The 22693-nt window shown below is 37.3% G+C and overlaps 3 protein-coding genes across 5 annotated transcripts; 1 reads left to right on the top strand and 2 right to left on the bottom strand.

Moving 5' to 3' along the window:
- LOC109824025 (aldehyde oxidase GLOX-like) lies at nt 615–2409 on the bottom strand. Its single transcript, XM_020390533.1, has one exon. The coding sequence runs from the start codon at nt 2340–2342 to the stop codon at nt 699–701; it is 1644 nt and encodes a 547-aa protein (XP_020246122.1). The 5' UTR covers nt 2343–2409; the 3' UTR covers nt 615–698.
- On the bottom strand, nt 3172–15557 carry LOC109824026 (E3 ubiquitin-protein ligase RGLG2-like). Of its 3 annotated transcripts, XR_002242534.1 has the most exons (12): nt 14600–15556; nt 13541–13625; nt 13322–13462; nt 13131–13244; nt 12940–13037; nt 5366–5445; nt 5025–5130; nt 4815–4942; nt 4539–4725; nt 3916–3975; nt 3648–3804; nt 3172–3555 (listed from the first exon to the last, which is right to left on the bottom strand). XR_002242534.1 is itself a non-coding variant. In XM_020390535.1 (11 exons), exons 1-11 carry the CDS (start codon nt 14912–14914, stop codon nt 3724–3726), a joined length of 1392 nt encoding a protein of 463 aa, XP_020246124.1. In that variant the 5' UTR covers nt 14915–15557; the 3' UTR covers nt 3172–3723. The 3 variants fall into 3 exon arrangements, 2 of the variants coding, with proteins under 2 accessions (XP_020246124.1, XP_020246123.1); XM_020390535.1 differs by having other exon boundaries at nt 3172–3804; nt 3916–3972; nt 14600–15557; XM_020390534.1 differs by having other exon boundaries at nt 3172–3804.
- LOC109823362 (uncharacterized mitochondrial protein AtMg00810-like) lies at nt 21277–21900 on the top strand. Its single transcript, XM_020389637.1, has one exon. The coding sequence runs from the start codon at nt 21277–21279 to the stop codon at nt 21898–21900; it is 624 nt and encodes a 207-aa protein (XP_020245226.1).

Genomic DNA, 22693 nt, shown 5'->3' with positions numbered 1-22693 from the left:
TGTCTCCAGAAGTTGTTATGGCATTCATGATATAGAAGGAGAAATAAAATATTACTTATTGTCAATTCATCAATCCTTCTATCTCAGTAAATTTGTAAATGCATTACCATGTGCAAAATCCATATTCTTTTAGAATATCCATATTTGTAAACAAGTTCCCAAGACTAAGGTAAAACTATAGATAAGAAACTTAACTAAAACTAACAATATCCAATGAAATTTGCCAGCAGCTCTTACAGGGGATAACTAAAAAAAATATTTGCTATTGATTCGACGGAAAGCTTGATACTATGTAAATAGACAAAGGCCGAATATATTATTACCTTGCAGAAGATGTACACCTAAAAATCTATTACTACGAACCGATGATCACGAACCGGCTAGAGCCACTCGTGCTGATAACGTGTTGTAATATACTAAAGAAATGAAACAAGAGACAAGAGACAAGAGAAATTGTAATTTTATTCATATTCAATTTCCATACATGATACAATTTATAAATACATGATGGAAGATAAAAAGACATCAAGTTAATAATCCACTTACAAAGTAATGTCCACGTACATTTTGTCTTTTAGATATCAACAAAATATCTTTTAGATATCAACAAAATGTTTTTTAGATTTCAACAAATTCTTCATTTTAATTATTTATCGTTCAATCTTAATTATTACACCACAAAACAACCCAACCACGCCTCATCCATGAACAAACTTAACCCACACTGACTTACTAGGCACCCTCTCATTAACAACTGTAAACATATAATACCCTGCAGGCGCCACTCTCGCCGACGGTGGCGCTACCACCATAGCCGTCACCGCACCACTCTCCTCCCTCTCAATCCCAACACACTCCAAGCTCACCATCCTCTGATTCATCGACAACGAGTGTGTTGCAAACGGCGGAGCATACACAACAAACTTCACCCATCTCCTCACATTCTTCAGCTCAAATTTTACCCCAAACTCTTGCCCATACTTGATTTCATCGTCGACCGATACATTCGAAGGCCTCCGATCGTCCAATGCCGTATCTAAATAATATGGCGAAAATGCCTCCATTCGTAGGTCCGTTGGATATTTGACGTTATGGAATGTGTATCTTTTATACGGATTGCTTCCGGCTACTAGGATTCTACCGTCAGGGAGCAATATTGCCGAGGAGTGATACATTCTTGCGATATTTGACGAGTTGAGAATTGAGAACCTCTTTTTTGATGGTCTCTTGTTGGGCTTGTAGAGGTAAGGCTTATAGGCTGGCCTTTTTGCTTTATTCCACCCGGCGCACCCCTGATGTGCGCCGTTGATGATGAGAATGTCACCGGTGGGGAGTATGAGCATGTCACTCATTATTCGAGGCCCTGGCATTTCTTCCATCAGCCATCTTGAATCGTCGTCAGTTATAACTATCCGGCCGCAACTTTTCAATCCTTCAAGAAATTTGTGTTTCCTTGAAGCTTGGTACGCTCCGGGAGCTCCTCCACCACAAACCATGATCTCAGTTTTGTTGTATCCGTCGGCATAGTCTAATGGGAGCATGACAGACGAGCCCGTGCCCGGGTAGCTACGAGCACCATTACCAGGCATTCTCGGAAATTCCTTGGCCACCTTGTGGGTTTTGTAGTTGAATAAGATAGAATCACGATTGGCGAAGATGAAGAGGTGGCCGTCAACTGAGAGATGAACAAACGGGTAGAGATTATCACCTTTCTCCTTGTAGTTTCGTGTCTGTCGCAAGAAGGGGAGGTTGAAGGACCCTTCGTCATTCGGAGATTTGGGTATGAATTCATACGTGAAGACTTTAAGGCCGCCGATGACGAAAACCCTGTCCTTCTCTGGGAGGATTTGATTGGTGGCGTACCACCGGCTATCTTCCAGCAAAGACTTAGACTCGGTCCAGCTGCATTTTTTATCGGTGCAAGGACGGAAGTATCGGATTTTTCGGATTCCATTTCCGTGGCCGCCGGTCTGAAGGAGAGTGCCGCTGCTGAGGAAGGCACCGGATGAGCACCACGTGTCAGAACGAAGGACAAGGGGGCGGATTGTGTTTGATGAGATGTCGTATTCGACGGAGTGGGCCCAGCAGGTGGTGGGATTGTCATTGGTGTCACCATCGTCGTTGAAGTAGCATGATTTTCTTGAATTAAGGCGGTAGCCGGAGGGGCCAGATCGGGTTTGGTCAAAGATGACGACGGTATTGCGGTGAGTTAAGGCCATGTGCATGGCGACAACGCCGGAGTTGTTGAGGAGGAGGTCCCATCTTCCTCCTCTGTCAGTAATGGTGCTTGCAGCCATTCTCAGTAAAGAAAGGAGTGTTGAGATTATGAACAAGATATGCATATTGATCACCAGTATAGATAATGCATAAATGTTTGTATATGGGTTAAATAAGGAGATGTAAGGAGGCAGTCTTTACATTTGTGAAAATTGTCCGCAGGTTTCATGTTAAATGCAGATGTGATGGCTTGTGCGTCCTTTCCGAGCTCATTCAAAGAGAACTTGCTTTGTTGGCTTCTAAAATCAGAACGATATATGTAATTGAGACTGCGATGTGGTTAACATTGTTACTCAAAAGAGGGGAAGAATCATGAGATTAACATATCGTTTAAATAAACTATAATATCGTTTAAATAAACTATAAAGGTTGATGAGATGAATTTCTGCATGCATGCTGCTGTTCAGGAATTTATGAAGAGGCGGTTCACAGCTGAGGCAATGTTGCCTGTCAAGTATCAAGCAACTAAAATTTTCCAGTTACGTTCCTGTCAAATTAATACTAATTATAATCAGAACAAGTAGATGATCACCATGCACAAAAAACACCAAAAACTTTGACAGTTTGCACTTGTTAGGAGTAACCATCAAGAAAAAGCAGGCCCTAAACCATTCACCTGGATTACTGAATTCGCACTTCCGCATCATGCCGATTCAAAGTAACCTGACCTTATTACAATCATAATTCAGCAAGCAAAAAAGAGCCATGGATACAATTATACTTCATTAAGAAGTTTACTCAATATACTTTTCTTTTTCACTGCTACAGTATCTTCACTGCCATCGCCGCTGAGAGATGAGCAAAATGATATCAAAGAACCATGATAGGAGAGCTGATTGAACCATTAAGCATACACATTGATAAAACTTTGTTGCTAGTAATGACAACTCAATAGGGAAAAAAATAAAGTACTTGAAAATCTTTTAAGAGTTGCACATACACTTGGAAAAGTACAAAAGGGAAAGCTTCAACTATCCGAAAAGAATATGAAAATGCAGAAGCATATACAAACGCATGATAAATATTTATCATAAGGAAACACCTCGGTCAAAACTAACTACATTCGACCAGATACTACATGCAACGTGTTTAATTGCACACATTTCACGCACATTCAGACACCAAACGCAACAGAATTTGGACAAGGATAAAGAATGATTTGATTCCAACATATAAAGCCCTTGATATTCGGACCCCAGAATTTATCAACCTGAAAGGAAACCAGCCAGCAACTCATCAACCTTAAGAGGTTTTCGACCATCTTCAGCTGTCTGATTACTGCAAACAACAAGATTCTTTCCATAGACTCTCTTCGAATTCTTTTCTATCTATTCAATGTACAAGCAGAATAAATGTACAAGAAAAACTACCGCAAATGGGTTGAAGAAATTTACGACCCCACAACAGAGAAGAACATAAAATCTCACTGCATAAATGCATTCCAGATCAATATAGCCGTATTCTCGTCACAATTTCACTTCGGCAGATAGGGCATGCCTGAAGGTTAGGTCCACATTCATAGCATGTCTGAAACAATGGAAGAATTGCTTTATTAAGTAGAGGGAAGAATGTAAAAATACAGAACAATGTGAACACTGAAAATGAAGAGAATTGACAAGACTATACAAAATACATCACCTGGTGTCCACAGCCAAAGGCCATATTCTTCGGATTTGTAAGGCAGATTGGGCAAACCTGCTGAATAACCCACAAGTTCTAGTAAGCACATAAATAAAATGCTGCTGCATTTCACATAACAAACCACTCAATTCATGAAACTTCAGCTACATGGCGAGATTTGATCGTGATAATTCTGGCAAAACGTAGAAGATTTTCATTTGATCCAAAGGCTTTGGTTTTTACCTCCTAACTGGGAAAAAAAATTGACTGAGGTTTAATTGGAGATTAGTTGGGATTTAGATCTATTTGGTTCAAATAATTAGTTAATCCATTGTTTTGGAAGCTTGTATTTTCCTTCTTGGGAAATCTATAATTTTTCCTTTCTTATTTTCCTTCCTTGTTCTTTCTAGAAGAGCAAGTTTACATAGAATGCTCATGGATCCAATATAAAAATCAAGTATTGAGTTAAGAACTAAACCACCTTGAATTTAGCACTATTTTCGTTTGCTAGTCCTTACCCTACAAATTCCTCTTAAATAGCCAGATTTGTGCAGTCCCAATTACAAACTCAACTATCAAATATAAATGCAATGTTATCTATGCACATAAATAAAAGAGGAACAAGTCCACAAAGATCGTACTTGATCATCCAATGAAGGAGCAACAGGTGGAGCAGTACTTTCTGGAGGTTTATATTCGGGATAAAATGATGTGCTCTGTTGGGGATAACTTTCTGTTCCAAAAGATTTAGAGCTCAGGGAAGGGGCACCATAACTTCCACCTGGTGGTGGAAGAGCAACTCTGTCTGGAGATTTTCCTGTCCTGTGTCTGTTTAACCACAAAAGAAAAAAGTTACAAACACATGCTATGAATAAATGGAAAGCAAATAAAAGGCAACAAAATAGAACACTTCATACCCCAAGATACCAAGTTCTACTGTTGCTTTGTATTGTGGAGGTATTTCCATTAGTGCTGAAAGAGCAAACTCTGTCTCCTTCTTGGTTTGAGGAACATTTTTCGACATGATCTCTGTAAAATTTACAAACTAAAAAGCAAAATAATTAGCAAACTAGAGGAGAAAGGTTAAGTGTGAGAAAAGATGTCTTTTAGAAATATTCAACCCTTACCTGGAAATTGTCAAAGGCTCTGGCAGGAATGTTGTCATCGAATTCCTTCATCATGTCCCAAGGACCATCCCCAACTCCAACTAAAATAATTGACAAAGGAAATTCACTGCAAAACAAGGGGACAAAGTAATGAAGAATCAAGAGAAAAACAAACATTTCACTGTAGAGTTCTTTGAAAGCTACTTACAAACGAATAATGTTTCTCACAGAACGGGAATAATATTAAGCCACCATAATGTCGGATGGAATAAATTCCATCAGATAATTATACAAGATTTTTCTTTTCATAGTTATCATAAGCAACATAAAGAGTAACATAAAGTGTTCTGGATCACAATTACCTAGCCTTTACAATAGCATCAACAGTCTTCTGTTCTTGGGAGCTTAGCTGACCAGACTCTGTATCTACACTCCTTGTAACCTGAGTAGACCAACTGTTACTCCCAAACAAGAAAATTGACCAACCACAACTAAATAGCTAGAATATGCATAAAATAATATACTTCGAAGAGGAAAAACATATATAATAAAAAAAGAAGAGTAAAATATAAATTCCAGAGTAAGGTGATGCTTCAAATGAACTTATAATTAGGAAAAGAAATCTATATGTAACTATAGCATGAAACAACTCGGAAGATAACCTGAAGACAGTATAGTTTTGTTTTTTCATTGTTGTCATTTTATTTTACGAATAAACAGAGTGGTTTAATTTGTAAGGAGCAGAAAACAGGTAGTTCAGTCGACACAAAAAATACACCCTGAAAGTTTGGCCGTTTTATCATTTTTTACATTTTGCTATAGTATGAGAATAACTAAGAAAAAATGCATACAAGTAACGGCGAAACAATAATAACCAGGCATATGCTACAAGTATATCACAGAAGTGCAATGAAGCACTAGTCATGTTACGCATTCTCTAAATTACCCACTTCAGCTGTTGAAAGATATATTGATATAAATTAATTCCATTAGCACGGTAATTGATCTATTAGAATGTAGTTAATTTGGTATACTGGCCTCCGTATCATTACTTTTTATGTTTTTTAACCTGGAACAAAGTCATCTGCTACTTAATGGAACACAAGCACCTAAGTACAGTCTAAATTCCGAAACAGCAACAAGATTTAGAAAGGACCGTGAACGTAATCACCCAGATTTCTAGTCAACTATTTTAAAATCACTAATGACAATGTCTGTAGAAAATATAATTTATGTCAACTTGTAAAACCTTCCTAGACCACTTTTACATCACTTTATTTATAAAATTCAATAATAACCTTGTTTCTGTCATCTCTCTTTTTTCTTCCCTTCCACCACCACTCCACCTCACACTCACGCACCCTCCCGCTGCTGATCCTTCAGCCTTTTGTCTATTTTATAATAAATCTACCTTTCCTATTAACGTATCTATTTTCATTTATTCCATCCATTTTTCATACAGATCCATCCACAACTCAATAATCATTCTGCTTTTCATATGAAATCATCTACTTTTTCTACTGTTTCTATCCACCTTTCATATGCTTTTATCTACCTTTCATATGAATTTCTCTGCCTATATATAATAAGTCCGAACATGTCTATCATTCATATGTTTCTATCTATCTCTTGTATGCTTCTATTTACCTTTCATAAATCTTCTACCTCTATAGAATCTCTAAACTTTTCAAATAAATCTGTCTACTTAATATATTTCTTCCAAATCTTTCTATCTTTGTACACTTTTCATATGGTATATCTACCTTTCATATGTTTCTATCAACTTTCATAACAATACGGGTTAACTGCAAACAAACCCCCTATAGTATCATCCAACTGCGAATAGACCCCTCATAACTTTGTTTGTGGCGAATAGACCCCCTGACTGAATTTTTTTACTCTTAAAGTCAATTAAAGGTTTGAGGAGGCGAGTAGACCCTCTATAGTTCAATTGGTGAGGTAGACCCCCCCAATTGCTAATTTTCTTACTTTTGAAATAGTTGAAAAAATTCACTAAGGGGATGTATTCACACTTGGGCCAATACTATAGGGGGTTTCTAATGCAAGACACAATCACTATTCAGATTTGATCTGGATTGAAGACATTGTTATGATTTTTGTTATAGCATAAAAAATCACCAAGTGCTAATCTCCCTAGAGAAGCCGACACGTGGCTCACCCCATTGCCTTATCATACGAATTGAGACCGAGACGACTCAAACTACTCCTACGGCCGATCATGTGTCAGCCGACAAGTTGCGTAGCTGAATCAAAAGATGGTATTTGTCGACCACCTCACCCGATTGACCCTACGAGCAACCCGCACTAGGTCTACGGTCAGCCGACAACTTGTGAGGCCGACAAAAAAGACGATGCTTCTCGGCCCTTGACCAAATAAATAGAGAGACAATAGTTACCTCGAACTTCTCGCCAGCTGATTGCTCCCGCATTAACTATTCTGACAAAATCATCATTACTCTAGTCCTCATAGTTTTTATGACTCATCAGACCCTGTCAGCCCCAAACACCTGCTGTCATTCCCTCATTAAATGACCAGATAACTCACCTTCTTCTATGGCAGTCAACTGGAAGGTATTTGCCGACTTAGCAGCCTGACTGGATTCGACCAAAATTACCTTCATACCCTTCTGATCTACGATAAAAGAGAATTACGCTGCATAAGGTAACTTCTTTTGCTTTTTGGCAACTTTGAATAACTACCTATACAATGTCTTTGATTTTCCCACTAATCAAAATACTAACTTGATCTACGATAAAAGAGAATTACGCTGCATAAGGTAACTTCTTTTGCTTTTTGGCAACTTTGAATAACTACCTATACAATGTCTTTGATTTTCCCACTAATCAAAATACTACCTATACAATGTCTTTCTTACGAGTTTTTATGTACAGGAAAGAACAACAGGCTCTGGAACTAGTCATCTGAAGGAGTTTGAGGATCCTAAACACTCTCATAACTCTGATGTAAACCCCCTGTTTCATAACTGACATCAACAATTTTGATTTGGTTTTGGTTTTAGATAGGTGACAATTAGTTATTTTGTTTAGTTGTTTTAATTTGAATTGTGGTAGGATTGAGTTTGTTGGATCATTTTCTAGTTAAGATTGAATTGGTTTTAGAGATAGGATAAGTTTTTAAATTTATTTTAGATAAGAATTCCAAACTCTATAAAAGAAGGAGGAGATTTCTGTAATGTGGTAGACAGCTTATGAAAAATTTATGAAAATTGAGTTGAAAAAATCTTGTGTGATTTTTTAAGGTGGAAGCCACTGTTTCTCGATGTCAAGCCAAAAGGGTCAAGTGTCAGCGTGTGAATCTGACTTTACTAACGGTTCGATGTCTGTGAGTGAATATGATCTAACCTCATTTTATCTTACTTTGTACGTCTTTTATTTTATACAAAAATAAACAAGAAAAGAAAAGATATTGTTCACGGATATTGTTCATCCTAGGGTTCCGGCATTTCTCCGTCCCGCATCATTTGGTATCAGAGTACCGCATCAGTCCCTTTGCAACAAATAGAACTATAGGGGGGTCTATTTACAATTGGGTAATATTACAGGCGTTCTATTCGTAATTAACCCTAAAAATAGTTATGCCTATATATAATTTCTACACTTTGCATATGAATATGGTTACCTTTTACCTATCTACATTTTATAAGTTTTTATTTACCTTAAATTAAAAGAAAATAGTAAGAAAATCTATAAAATAAAGAAGTAATGGAGTCGGGTTTAGATTCTGGTGGTTGGGAATGTGTTTAGGAAGGGGGTGTTTGATATGAGAGAGTGGGAACTTTTTCCTTTTTTTAGTGGGTGTTTGGATAGGGTCTAAGTTGCATGGAAACGGGTAACAGTGCCGGTATAGTACAAGGCAAAATTATAAAATATAGGATACAAGGGCACAACTACATATATATTTTGAAATTAATAATTTACATGAGATCATTATTGTTTTTAATATTCTTGTGTAGTTAAAATTAAAATTCCTATCACATTTTGAAGTGTCTTTTGTTATGTTGATTATTATCAATTGAAAACTACTCGTTTTTTAACTAGACAACCAAATGACCCTTTAAAATCATAGTTTTGAATTTGAGTATTGGTTGAACTGAACCCGACCCATGTCTAATGAGTTTCAAGAAATGGATGTGGTGTAGGATATCATCCAAAAAGTGTTTGACAAGTGTTTTGAATTGAAACATATATGATATAATTGAGCACGTGTGAATAAATGCATGCATATATCCAAGATGTGTCCATGAAGTCTGGGTACGTGTACGTATGGGATACATGTCCATTACGCAAACAGATTAATGATAGAAGTACCTGGTAACATAAGATTGTGTTGACCGGTTGGGAAGGTATTTGTGTTGGGTATATATATATATATATATATGAGATTAATGGGTATCCTTATCATAGGAGGAGATTTCTCTTTGTCGCCTATGTGGCACAATCTCCACCATCCTCATAAAGTAGGCACAAATCCCCACTAACTCACACTCTCTCTCCTACTTTATGAGGATGATGGGGATTGTGTCACATAAGCGTGAGGGTGGAAGTATTTCCCCTCCTATGACAAGGATACTCATTAATCTCTTTCTCTCTCTCTCTCTCTCTCTCTCTATATATATATATATATATAGAGAGAGAGAGAGAGAGATAATGTAAAAAATGGGTAATAAAAAATATAGGGTGAAGATCCAATAGGTTTAAGAATTTTGGTGGCACTCGACTGAGGGGTAACACATGGTTAAGAATGTGCAAGGGTGGAAGTATTTCCCTGTTTTGTAATTTAGTGCCCACAAAAAATAAAATTTCAAGGAACTCAGAATTTATTGCATACCTGAGCTTGTCGAACAATGCATGAGGTTTCATATAAGAAACGAAAACTCAAAAACATGTATGTCCACTATTAATACTGCAATAGAAATAGCACTAGTATATACTATACATGACAATTGAGTTTCAAGTAACGCTTAAAAAAAATCCTAAACTCTATACGAACTGAGTATATAATATTTTTTGACAAATTATATAGCTTTGAAGCAAACCAAGGTGCTAATACACACGTCTAACAACTAAAACGTAAATTCATACTCTAGCTGATAGGGTTCATAAGTCGATCTGATGATGTAAAATTATATTGTCTTTGTTGTTTAACACATAGTTAACTATTATCCAAGTAAAAAATAAGATAACCTAAAATTTTATTTAGTAAGTCAGTATTTTTCCTTATATGCAGTTATTTTTTCTCAAAGTAACACAGGAAGAGGCTGGTGATATAGATGTTTTTTTCCCTCTCCCTATTGGAATTCTCCCATGCAACATTAACTCATCCAAGGTCTTTAAAAAAAGTTATTAAAACACTATTGCAATCCATTGAGAGTCTTTGACACAGAAGGATTCGGATATTGCTCTTATGTATAGAATACTTCAGAATCTCCTTCTTAGTTTGTGAAGGATAAAAGCAGTATCTTTTAAATGGCTGCCATGACATATCATAAGAAATATGCAGTAGGATTGAAAATACTTAATCAGAGCACTAGACTTCTACTTATTGTCTGTTAGTTTTGGTTCGTCAAGGTAAAGGTTAGTGTGTTTTAGCATATGCATTACTGCACCTTTGGAGTTCTTTGAGAAACAAAGCTTTTATAAGTTTATATGTGAAGACGAATTCTTTAATAAGAATTGACAATCATGAGGGCTAAGATTAGAAACATTCATCTGTAGCTAGTTTGGATTTTAAATTGGTCTATATGCTGACTGATAAGCTAAGTTGATAAAATCCAAAGGAAATATTTCACCACAACAGGAGGTTTCACAAGTTTATGTTGGTAGATGGAGAGGAAACATGAAATACATCTAACAGCAATAATTCCCAAATGGGTCATTCATCTGATTTGAATTCACAACCACATGCATGCAAGATTGTTTGAGAATAATCTTCTAAATGTACCAATCTTATTAGCTTCTTTCCAAGCAAGAGTAATCAGTTTGGCGCAAACAATATATATTAGAATAAATCTCTCAGTGAATTCCACCACAAAGAGAAGTGATGCGAAATCACTACTATCTTTGCAGAAAACAATTTCACCCATGAAAATTGTACAAGTAGGACCCTTATATCTTCCTAAAAAATTAAAACACTGCTAGACTTTTAGACTTGTGAGCATTACCTTCAATCTATTATTTGCAAACATCTTATCATCCTGATTGCTGGAAAATCACACAGCTCTCTTGTTTATAAATTAGGTTAATTGCGGATAGGGCCCCCTGCACTATTTGCCCAAGTGTGGATAGACCCCTCGGTGACCCTTTTTTGAACTCTTTTAAGAGTAAAGAAGAAACTTAGCAATCGGGGTCTATCCACACCAATAGAACTGGAGGGGTCAATCGCCTCTACAAAAAAAAATTAAAAAATAGAAGATAAAAATAATTTTCTAAGAGTGAAAAACATTTCACTCAGAGGGTCTATCTGCACAGTTAGAAGTACAGGGGGTCTATCCACAATTGGGCGCTACTACAGGAGATCTATCCACACTTCACCCTAATAAATTCTAACTCCAACCTGTATTCTTATCCTGCTAATGTTATTGCAGAGAAGTAAAGCAAGCTATATATACTAAGGTAACATCCAATAACGAGAACCAATAGACTTAATCTCTAATGTTTTTTATATGAACCTAGAAAATCAATATTAAAGCTCTGTAACATATATAGGTCGGAAGGAGATGAGAAATTGTTTAATGTATCTATAAAACTTGGCCAATGTGAACTGGACAAGTATTAATTCCAGCTTTCACTATTTATATTTTTGTAACATTTTCTGTGTTCTGAACTTGCATAGGCTTTTATTTTATCCTACTGCTTACAGCTTTCCACATTTTATTCACTATAATATTACATTATCCAAAACTTTGACATTGTTTAACTTCCTTCTTTGTTACTATACACTTTCTGATAAAAGCATAATTCTTTTGAGTGGACACTTGACACATCTCAGGTAGGAATACGATATCTTCTGATTGGTACTTAGTTCATAATTATTCCATCTATAGACTATTTAAACAACATAAAAATTCCATGTATAAATTTCAAATGATTACTTTTGAAAGATACATCTATAAATAGTAACAATAATTTTCTAGAAGACACAGACACTTTAAGCTGATCCTTATGTCAAGAGTATTGGATATGTAGCATGCACATCAGAATAACATCAGTTTTAGAAGGACCAACAATGAACAGCTTTCTGCCAGAATCATTTCCGCTTTAAGAAAAGTCCGAGATAGTGTTGGACATGAAGAAGCAATGACCACCTTAAATAAATAAAGAGTCCAGTAACCTAGGTTGAAAATTGTCATAAGTCGATCACATTCCAAAATTTTGAGAAGCACTAATGGCTTGTATTTATACTACATCTTTTTGGTTTAATAATAGATATGTAGATGTTAAATCATTAAGAACTAGTTTCTTCTCTACTTTTAATGAAAACATCTATAGTCACCAGTAACAACTCAAGCAGAAATTTTGGTGTCCCCAACTCCTACTATTTAAGCATCAGCAGTGCAACAGTATCCTGTGATATATGATTCTATGTTCTTTGCTGGTCGTTCAAGCTTCCTAGGTAACTTTATCTGCATTATACATGTATGAAGTAATGTTAAATCTAGATGTACATTGTTGGATAGGCTGTGAAAAGGGCATTTACAACAGTCATGTCAGCAATAACTATCAGCATAGATGTAAATGGTCTAGCCAATAGCATTTGGGAAGCTAAACTATGATAAAAGAGGTCACACATCTAGCATGTAATTGCACTGCCTACTATAATGTATAAACCAGGATCCTTACCACTGCAGACAAAGTTCAAATAAGAAACGCAATCCAGAACGAACAAAGCATATACCTGTCCATCAGCAATTATCACCAGAACATGATACTGCCCTCCACTTTGTTCAACAATAGTCATAGCCATCTCAATTATGGGAGCAAATGATGTTGGCCCTAAAAACAAACAAAAGATATGAATCTCTAATGAATATAATTCAAAGACAAGATAACATGTGCCAGTAAGTTTTAGATAACATAAGAAACTACCAGCCAATCTTATCTGTGGCACAAGTTCTCTGTATCGTGACAGAGCCTCCGGAAAACCATTGCATGGCCTTTCATCAGGAAAGAAACTAAAAACATCTTGGTCATGTGTTCTTGCTGCCAAATGAATAATATCATCTAATCAGATACTGTTAAATAACATAATATCTTTTAAGAATAGAAGATAAAGTTACCATCTCCAAAACCAAAGCAAGGGATCAAATTATCTTCATCAAATGCTGACAGTGTTCTACCAATGATAGAGATTGCTAGTTCATAAGGATTGTGAACATCACCAATGTAGTGAAGGCTGCGGTTGTTGAATGAATGTTTACCTGTTTATCTAAGAAGTTAAGACCAGAAATTACAGCCAAATGAGCAAAACTATTAAAAGAATTACAAGGATTATAGACCTGTCCATTCATTGCTCTTAGTGAAGTCAATGCCAACAATAAGATTTGAAGACTCCAGACCAGCTTGTGCAAGAGCCTCAGTAACCTACAAAGAAGAGACAAGAAAATTAACTGCAGTAAAAATAAAAAAATAAAAGAAATAAAAAATAAAAACACACAATTAACCAGTTGCATTCAGCAACTACTAGAAAGAGCCCGTAAAAAGCATGATAACATGCAAATTGTAGGTATCAAATGAAAGTCACTCAAATTCTAAATCCTTACACAAAGATTGGATAAAAATAGTCGAATATTCCAATCAAAAAGATAAAAAGAATAAGCCTTTTAATGCCTTTAGAATGATTCATAATATCACACAAAATCTAAGGTATGGTATGCCAACATCACCATAAGATTCCTCTCTTCTTTCAAAACTACAACTGACAAAAATCTCACAAAAGACATATAATGACAATAGCCAATATCACATAGATTTTATATGTGGATAAACTCATCAAAAAACATAATTCTAGGTATCAAACAAGAGTTCTCAATTTTTATATTTTAAGAAAAATTGGACAAGAATCTACATTATAAACTATTACTCCTAGAGATAATTAAAGACCACCTTTTGATATCTGCAAAATAATGTATCATATCACACAAAATCTATGACAGGGTTCACCAACTTCAATACTATAACGGCTCGTTTGGTATGTGGGAATCAAGTGAAGCAAGAATGGAATGAGAAAGGGAATGGAACAGAAATAATGTGGGGAACGGAATGCTAATTTCCATTCTCATGTTTGTGCGCAATTTTAGAGAATAAAGTAGGAATGAACTTATTTGAAAATTTGTATTTTTCCCCCCTCCTTTTCACTTAAGTGGGAATGCTCATTCCCTACCATCTAATTCCCACTTAAGACTTCCAATATGAGGTCATGTTTGGTACAACGGAATGAAAAGTGAGAATTGGCATTCCATTCCCAATCATTCCCACGTACCAAACGAGGCGTAAGACTAATCTCTTCATGCATAGATACAACAAAAACTATACCAATGAGCAATCAGAGGATATACCTGTTCGAGGGATCTGTAGTTATCGGCAATCTGTGAATACCTCCTATCCAACCTCGGCCGTGGCCTCGATGCAGAAGAAGTCTGCTTCGGAGGGTGGGGCTGAGGCGGCGGCGGGTACGCCTGAGGTGGGGGATACCCATAAGGCTGAGAATAAGAATCAAAGCTTTGCGTTGACGCCGGAGACTGAGGAGGAGGATAAGCCTGATAACTCGGAGCTTGATTCCATGACTGCTGCTGCGAAAAGCTCCGATCTTGGAACGAAGACCTTCGATTGAAGCTTCTTCCACCGGATTCCGTTGAACTCTTTCCTCCCATCAAACAAATTTGCAATCTTTCAAATTGAATAACAATGTTCAAATCTGGAATTTGGGGTTATTTTTTATGAGGGTTTTCCAGTGTCGGTTGCTGAATTTGTGGAAAACTTCGTGGAAGCGAGAACGCCGCCGTCAACGCGGCTGTTTGTGTTTTTGGGGTAGATGTAACCGACTCCGAAATTTTCACCCTGATGTCTGTGGATTTTGAAACAGTAAGAAAAACGTGAGAAAATGAAATTTTTATGTTAATATTTAGAGATAGATATATATATTATAGATTATAGATATATAATAAGAGAGAGAAAGAAAACTGCCAAGTTTCTTCGGAGAAACCGAACACGCAACTGCCCAAATCGATTAACGCAAGAAAAAGATAACAGGACAAGCTATTAGATAAGAACGCAATGTACAATATTTAAAAAAAAAGAAAAAAGAAAAAAGAAAAAAAAATACTACAAGGAGAAGAAAACAAAGGCGGACAAGCACAAGCTAGAATTTTCTCAGGCCATTCAAAAAGAAGGAGAAGCGTAGTAACTACTTAGAGAGTAAAATAAATGAATCTCGAAATTCAATTGAGTGTAATTGCCATTATTAGAGGAGAGAAGGGGATGGTTTGCTTTCTAGAGTGTGCTTTGGGGTTGAAAGAAACAAAATGATGAGGAGCAGGCCACCTCAATCTTCACATGGAAAAACTATTATTTTTTGTTATTTTAATTGCAGAAAGCGAGACTCCTTTAAGATGAGTAAAGCAAAATAAAAGCTTTTAAATAAGGCTAAAGAGCATTTTAATTCCTTATAGATTCACCTATCTTGCATTTACATGCGCTTACTTGTTTTCCGCAGCATTTTTGTACCCTGAAGTTTCTAAAAGCTACATTTAAGTATCTTATGTTATACAAACTTGAGAATTTTACCCTGAGTTTTGCTAAACCCTTGCAAACTAGTTGAAGAAATTTTTAACTTTACTATTTGTTGGATTTATTATTAAACCCTTCATGATTTTATTTTAGAATATAACTGAGGTATGTTTAAAATAAAATTAAGGTGTAGTTAACAATAAATATGCTAAGAGCTAAAAGTTGTAAAACTGCCTCGTTAATGTCATATGAAAAACTTTGAAGCAAAATTTTTAAATTTTAGACACTTATGGATATATAATTGACCTCGCAAACAGGTCAGGATATGTAGTGTAAGGCAGAAAAACTATAAGGCATTAAAGTGCTATTAAGCCTTTAAATAGTGATATGAGTAAATTAAGGAATATGAGGGCGCAGACTTTAGCGCGCGACCGCGTTGGTTGGTCGATCGCCAGTGGTGATCAAGGCAATGAAAGTGCTGGGAATCTCTCTTTGTAACTGACAATGAGAGAGAGAGAGAGAGAGAGAGAGAGAGAGAGAGAGGGAAGCTGGTAATTATTGTCCCAGTCAGCGTATACCAACCAGCAAGCTAACAAAGAGAGCCCGGAAGACGAGAGACCCTAAAAAGAGAAGAACAGTGCTGTTATGTTCTTCTACTAATAAAAGTTGGTGGTGTGAGACGCTGGTCCACAAACTTTAAACAAAGTTTGGGGGATTAGAAGATACAAACCTTTGACGCAAATTAACACTTTTTGAAACGATTTCATCATTAAAGGTGACTGGTTATGATTTGGCTTCAAGACTAAGGGCGTGTTTGGATTTCAATGGGGTTAAGGGAAGTTAAGGGAAGCTAGGTGAGAGAAGGGAAGGGAAGGGAAGGGAGTTCTCTTCCCCTTGGTTACACCCCAATTTGGGGGTAACAAATTTTATACTATTAAGGGGTGAACTAAGGGGAACTAGGGTGAATAACTTCACATCCTAAGTGTTCCCAAATAAGATGAATGATTCCCCTAACTTCCCTTCTCCCTTATTCCCCTCAATCCAAACAAGCCCTAAGTCCAGATACATTTAGAACAGTCTTCTTTAAAAATAAATGGGTAAGTTTCATAAACCCCTCACTTAACTTTGGCCAGTTTAGAGATAACCCCGCTTAACTATTTTAGTTCTGAAAACCCCAACTTAGCTTCGAGGGGTTATGCACATAACCCCTCTATGAACTTCTTTTATTCTGTTAAATCTATTGATGATTTTCCACTTTAAACCTTAAGTAAACCATCAAACATGACGTGTCAGCTACCAAGCACATGATGAAAAACGATGGAAATATCCTTCGCAGTTAAAAATTACCATAATGTCATTTTTGTTACTGTCATTATTTTTATTTATAGTTGAGGGGTATTTTCATCTTTTTAATTCACGTTGTTTGACATATGACGTATTAGACTTAATGATATTACTTGGAGGGGTTAAAGTGATTTAGTGGAATAAAAGAAGTTCAAGGGGATGTTAGCAAAACCCCTCAAAACTGAGGAGTATTTTTATAGAATAAAAATATTTAGGGAGACAATCTCTAAAACTGCTAAAGTTAAGGGAATTTTGTGAAATTTACCCAAATGTAAATATCAGAAAATTATATAGAATTAACATAAGTATTTTGTTGGGATTTTGTTTATGATTATTTCTTATCTACACGTAGTTTGATAGAGTTTTAGTTCTGAATTAAGTTTATATCATGATTAGAAGCATATACAGCATATATTTATTTGGTGTTCAAATTAGGGATTTAGGAGTTAGGTTAGAGTTGTCTATTGCTGTAATTTCTTTTTTTCCCCTCTTTTTGTTGGGGGTGGGGCTATTAGAATTCCTCACCAACTTAGATTATTCTAGAACAACTTTCTAGAACTTCTTTCTAGTAACATCCTACAAAATATCTACCATGAAGTTTCTAGGAAGATACAAGTGTATGGCTAGTATTTATTCTTCTAGAAACTTCTTAGTAATGTATGGCTAGGATTAACTCTTCTACACACTTCCTAGCCCTCTTAAGCAACTATAAATAGGGGTCTTGGGCTCTCATTTAAGCAAGCAAGAAAGAAGTGAGCTTGAGAGCTTGAGTGTGTAGTGTAGCCTTGTGTGAGTGTCCACCAAAATAAAGGAGTTGTGTGAAAGTGAGGTGTTCTTGTAAGAACAAGTGTTGTATTCTCAAGTGTTCTATCAATAAAAGTTTCCTTTGTGTAGAGTGTTGTATTCTTCAAATTCCATCAAAATGGTATCAGAGAAAGGTTCGATCTAGCCGGGCCAATCGGAGGTGCTCGTGTACGAGATGGCGAACATGATACAGCCACAGATTCCGAAGCTGATGAAGACCAATTATGACAACTGGAGTATCCAGATGAAAGTCTTGCTCGGCTCTCAAGACTTGTGGGATCTCGTGGAGAATGGCTACACTGAACCGGAGTCACCTGCAGCAGAAGCAACTCTCACCGCCACTCAGAAGAGTGAGTTGAAGGAGGTCAGAAAAAGAGACAAAAAAGCTTTGTTCCTAATATTCCAAGGTGTAGATGAATCTGCGTTTGAGAAGATTTCCAATGCCCTGTCCTTTAAAGAAGCATGGGAGATTTTACAAAAATCCTATCAAGGTGCGGAAAGAGCCAAAAAGGTACGCCTCCAAGCATTAAGAGTTGAATTTGAAAATTTGAAGATGAAAGCTACAGAATCAATATCGGATTATTTTAGTAGAGTTCAGACAATAACAAATCAAATGAAGAGAAATGGAGAAGCAATTAATGATGTAAGAATTATGGAGAAGATACTTAGGACTTTAGACTCTAAATTCAAATATATTATTCCGGCAATACAAGAGTCTAAAGATCTTTCCGAAGTTTCTATTGATGAGCTGCAAGGTTCTCTACAAGCTTATGAACAAGATATAAACATTAGTTCAAATCAAGTGGAGAATCTAGAACAAGCCTTGCAAAGTAAGATGACTATCAAAGAAGATAGTCGAAGAGGATGTGGAGGCTACAGAGGCAGAGGCTCCTTTCGAGGTGGCTCAAACTTCCAACAAGGTCGTAGGAGACAGTACCAAGGAGGTCATGAAAATCAAGATCGAAATGGAGATCGTGAACGATCATTTGATCGAGGACGAGGTCGTGGCGCACGAGGACGAGGACAAGGAAGAAAATACCAGGAGGACAAATCTCAGCCACAGTGTTACAAGTGCAAGAGATACGGTCATCTCAGCTACGAATGTTGGGAGAAATCAAATCAAGTGGCAGAAAGAAGTAACTTTGTAGAAAGGGAGCAGCCAGACACTTCAACAGTCTTGCTGACGTACCAGGAGAGTGAAAGCAAGAATAAAGATATCTGGTATCTGGATTCAGGTGCCAGTAACCACATGTGCGGCATCAAGGAGTTCTTTACCGAGCTGAACGAGATGGTACAAGGAGATGTCACTTTTGGAGATCAGTCAAAGATTCCAGTAAAAGGCAAGGGAAATATAATGATCCAGACAAAGACGGGCGAGAACAGGTACATCTCTGATGTCTACTATGTTCTAGCATTACGAAATAATATTTTGAGCCTAGGCCAGCTCCTTGAAAGAGGCTATGATATACATCTAAAAGATCTTGCCCTCACTATCAAGAATAAAAATGAAGTAATTGCAAAGGTGAACATGTCTCGAAATAGACTGTTTACCTTAAATATTCATGCTAACTCTGTCAAGTGCCTGAAGACAATCATAAAAGACGAGACTTGGCTCTGGCATCTACGATTCGGACATCTCGCTTTCAGTGGCCTGAATCTTCTATGGAAGGAGAAAATGGTGAAAGGTTTGCTCAAATCAACCATCCGAACCAGCTATGTGAAGGCTGTATGAAGGGCAAACAACATAGAAGAAGTTTCGAAGTTGGAAAGTCAAGAAGAGCAACAGAGCTGCTACAATTGGTCCACACAGATATTGCATGACCATTTGAAGTCGTCTCTCTTGGAGGAAACAAGTATTTCCTCACATTTATTGATGATTATAGTAGAAAAACATGGGTTTATTTCTTGAAGGAGAAATCCGAAGCTCTGGAGAAATTCAAAGAATTCAAGGAGACGGTAGAAAAGCAAAGTGGGTACCACATCAAGGTGCTCCGATCAGATCAAGGTGGAGAATACACTTCAAAGGCATTCAACAATTTCAACAAGCAGTACGGGATAATTCATCAACTCACTGCCGCCTACACACCACAGCAGAATGGAATAGAAGAGCGGAAGAACCGTACCATTCTTAATATGGTCAGAAGCATGTTGAAGAGTAAGTACCTGCCGAAGACATACTGGGCTGAAGCCGTAGACTGTGCAGTTTACCTTCTCAACCGATGTCCAACGAAGAGTGTCAAGTTCAAGACACAATTGGAGATGTGGAGCAACATCAAGCCAAGCGTCAATCACCTGAAGGTGTTTGGGTGTATTGCATATGCACACATCCCGGAGCAGAAAAGAAAGAAGTTGGACGATCGAGGAGAAAAGTGCATATTCATTGGGTACGAGAGGAGGACAAAAGCTTACAAAGAAGATGATCATTTCAAGAGACGTGGAGTTCGATGAAGAAGATTATTGGAAATGGACCGATGAAGACAAAAACATTAAAGGTATGTTCTTTGAAGATAATGATGATGACTTGCAGGAGGTTGGAAGACCAGAATAAAGTCCACCAAATAGTCCAGCTCCATCAACCTCAACATCGACGCCGACATCATCACCATCCAGCTCAAGTGAAGGAAGCTTTTTAGGGGGAGCAACAAGGAGGATGAGAAGCCTAAGAGATCTGTACGATGATACAGAACCTGTCAAGATGATGGATGACTACACACTATTCTGCTTATTTGCAGAATGTGATCCGGTCAGCTATGAAGAAGCTACTCAAGAAGACAAGTGGAGAAAAGCCATGGATGATGAGATTGAGGAAATCAAGAGAAATGACACATGGGAGCTTACCACCTTACCTGAAGGCCATAAACCCATTGGAGTAAAGTGGGTGTACAAGACAAAGACAAATCAAGACGGCGGAATCGAGAGGTACAAGGCCAGGCTTGTTGCAAAGGGCTATAGTCAGCGAGAAGGAGTTGACTATGAAGAAGTGTTCACACCAGTCGCGAGGATCGACACCATTCGACTCATTATCGCATTGGCAGCACAGAACCGGTGGAAGATCTATCAGATGGACGTGAAGTCAGCCTTTCTTAATGGCTATCTAGAAGAAGAAGTCTACATCGAGCAACCACCTGGGTACGTGATGAAGAATCAAGAAGACAAGGTCTATATGCTGAAGAAGGCATTGTATGGACTGAAGCAAGCACCCAGAGCATGGAATGCTAGAATCGATGCATACTTCCAGAAGAACGGATTCTAACAGAGTCCGTATGAGCACTCTCTCTATACCAAGAAGAAGGATGGAGACATTATGATCGTATGTCTCTACGTGGACGATATGATCTTCACCGGTAACAATCCAAAAATGTTCGAGGAGTTCAAGAAGAACATGATCAAGGAGTTCGAGATGACTGACATTGGAGAAATGTCATACTTTCTTGGAGTAGAAGTGTCGCAATCAGAGAAAGGAATCTTCATCTCTCAGAAAAAGTACGCAAAGGAGATCATTCGGAAGTTCAACATGAACAACTGCAAACTAATTGCAACTCCTGTCGAAGTTAGAGTGAAGCTGAGGAGAGACTCACCAGGAATCTCTATTGATCCAACTCTATACAAGAGTTTAGTCGGGAGCTTGCGCTACCTAACCATCACCAGGCCTGACATAGTGTTCGCGGTAGGACTGGGGAGAAGATATATGGAGGAGCCAAGGCAGGAGCATTTCAAGGTCGCCAAGAGAATTCTCAGGTATGTCCGAGGAAGTATTGATCAAGGATTATTTTATACACGGTGTACAGATTCGAGATCAGTCGGCTACACCGACAGCGATTATGGTGGAGATTTAGATGAAAGAAAGAGCACATCTGGCTACATGTTCAATATCGGATCAGCAGCATTCTCATGGTCATCAAAGAAGCAGTCTATCGTCGCTCTATCAAGTTGCGAAGCTGAATACATAGCAGCTTCAGCATGTGCGTGTCAAGCAATATAGCTCAGGAGTCTGATGGAGGAACTACAACACCAACAGGAAACACCGACAGAGATCCTCATCGACAACAAGTCAGCTATTGAAATTGCCAAAAATCCGGTAGCACACGGACGAAGCAAACACATAGAGACAAGATATCATTTCATCCGACATCAAGTTAAAAAGAAGACTGTGATGCTGACATATTGCAAGTCTGAAGACCAAATCGCTGACATCTTCACCAAGCCACTAAAGACAGAGACATTTTTGAAGCTTAAGAAGAAGCTTGGACTTGTGAGAAATGAAAGTTGGTGATGAGGGGGGGTATTAGAATTCCTCACCAACTTAGATTATTCTAGAACAACTTTCTAGAACAACTTTCTAGAACTTCTTTCTAGTAACATCCTACAAAATATCTACCATGAAGTTTCTAGGAAGATAAAAGTGTATGGCTAGTATTTATTCTTCTAGAAACTTTTTAGTAATGTATGGCTAGGATTAACTCTTCTACACACTTCCTAGCCCTCTTAAGCAACTATAAATAGGGGTCTTGGGCTCTCATTTAAGCAAGCAAGCAAGAAGTGAGCTTAAGAGCTTGAGTGTGTAGTGTAGCCTTGTGTGAGTGTCCACCAAAATAAAGGAGTTGTGTGAAATTGAGGTGTTCTTGTAAGAACAAGTGTTGTATTCTCAAGTGTTCTATCAATAAAAGTTTCCTTTGTGTAGATCTTGTAAGAACAAGTGTTGTATTCTCAAGTGTTCTATCAATAAAAGTTTCCTTTGTGTAGAGTGTTGTATTCTTCAAATTCCATCATTGTAT

The sequence above is a fragment of the Asparagus officinalis genome, chromosome 9 (assembly GCF_001876935.1).
Source record: "Asparagus officinalis chromosome 9, Aspof.V1, whole genome shotgun sequence".
NCBI classification, from domain to species: domain Eukaryota; kingdom Viridiplantae; phylum Streptophyta; class Magnoliopsida; order Asparagales; family Asparagaceae; genus Asparagus; species Asparagus officinalis.
Note: the sequence above shows the minus strand (reverse complement) of the source record. Positions and strands in the feature narration are given on the sequence as shown.

What these genes read in the sequence shown, in the direction of transcription:
- LOC109823362 (XM_020389637.1), top strand. Translation starts at nt 21,277, where the DNA reads ATGTTCGAGGAGTTCAAGAAGAACATGATCAAGGAGTTCGAGATGACT.
- LOC109824025 (XM_020390533.1), bottom strand. Translation starts at nt 2,342, where the DNA reads ATGCATATCTTGTTCATAATCTCAACACTCCTTTCTTTACTGAGAATG.
- LOC109824026 (XM_020390534.1), bottom strand. Translation starts at nt 14,914, where the DNA reads ATGGGAGGAAAGAGTTCAACGGAATCCGGTGGAAGAAGCTTCAATCGA. An exon ending in ACTACAGATCCCTCGAACAG is followed by an intron (nt 13,626 to 14,599) that starts GTATATCCTCTG and finishes TCTTCTTTGTAG; the next exon opens with GTTACTGAGGCTCTTGCACA. An exon ending in GTAGAACTTGGTATCTTGGG is followed by an intron (nt 4,726 to 4,814) that starts GTATGAAGTGTT and finishes GTGGTTAAACAG; the next exon opens with ACACAGGACAGGAAAATCTC.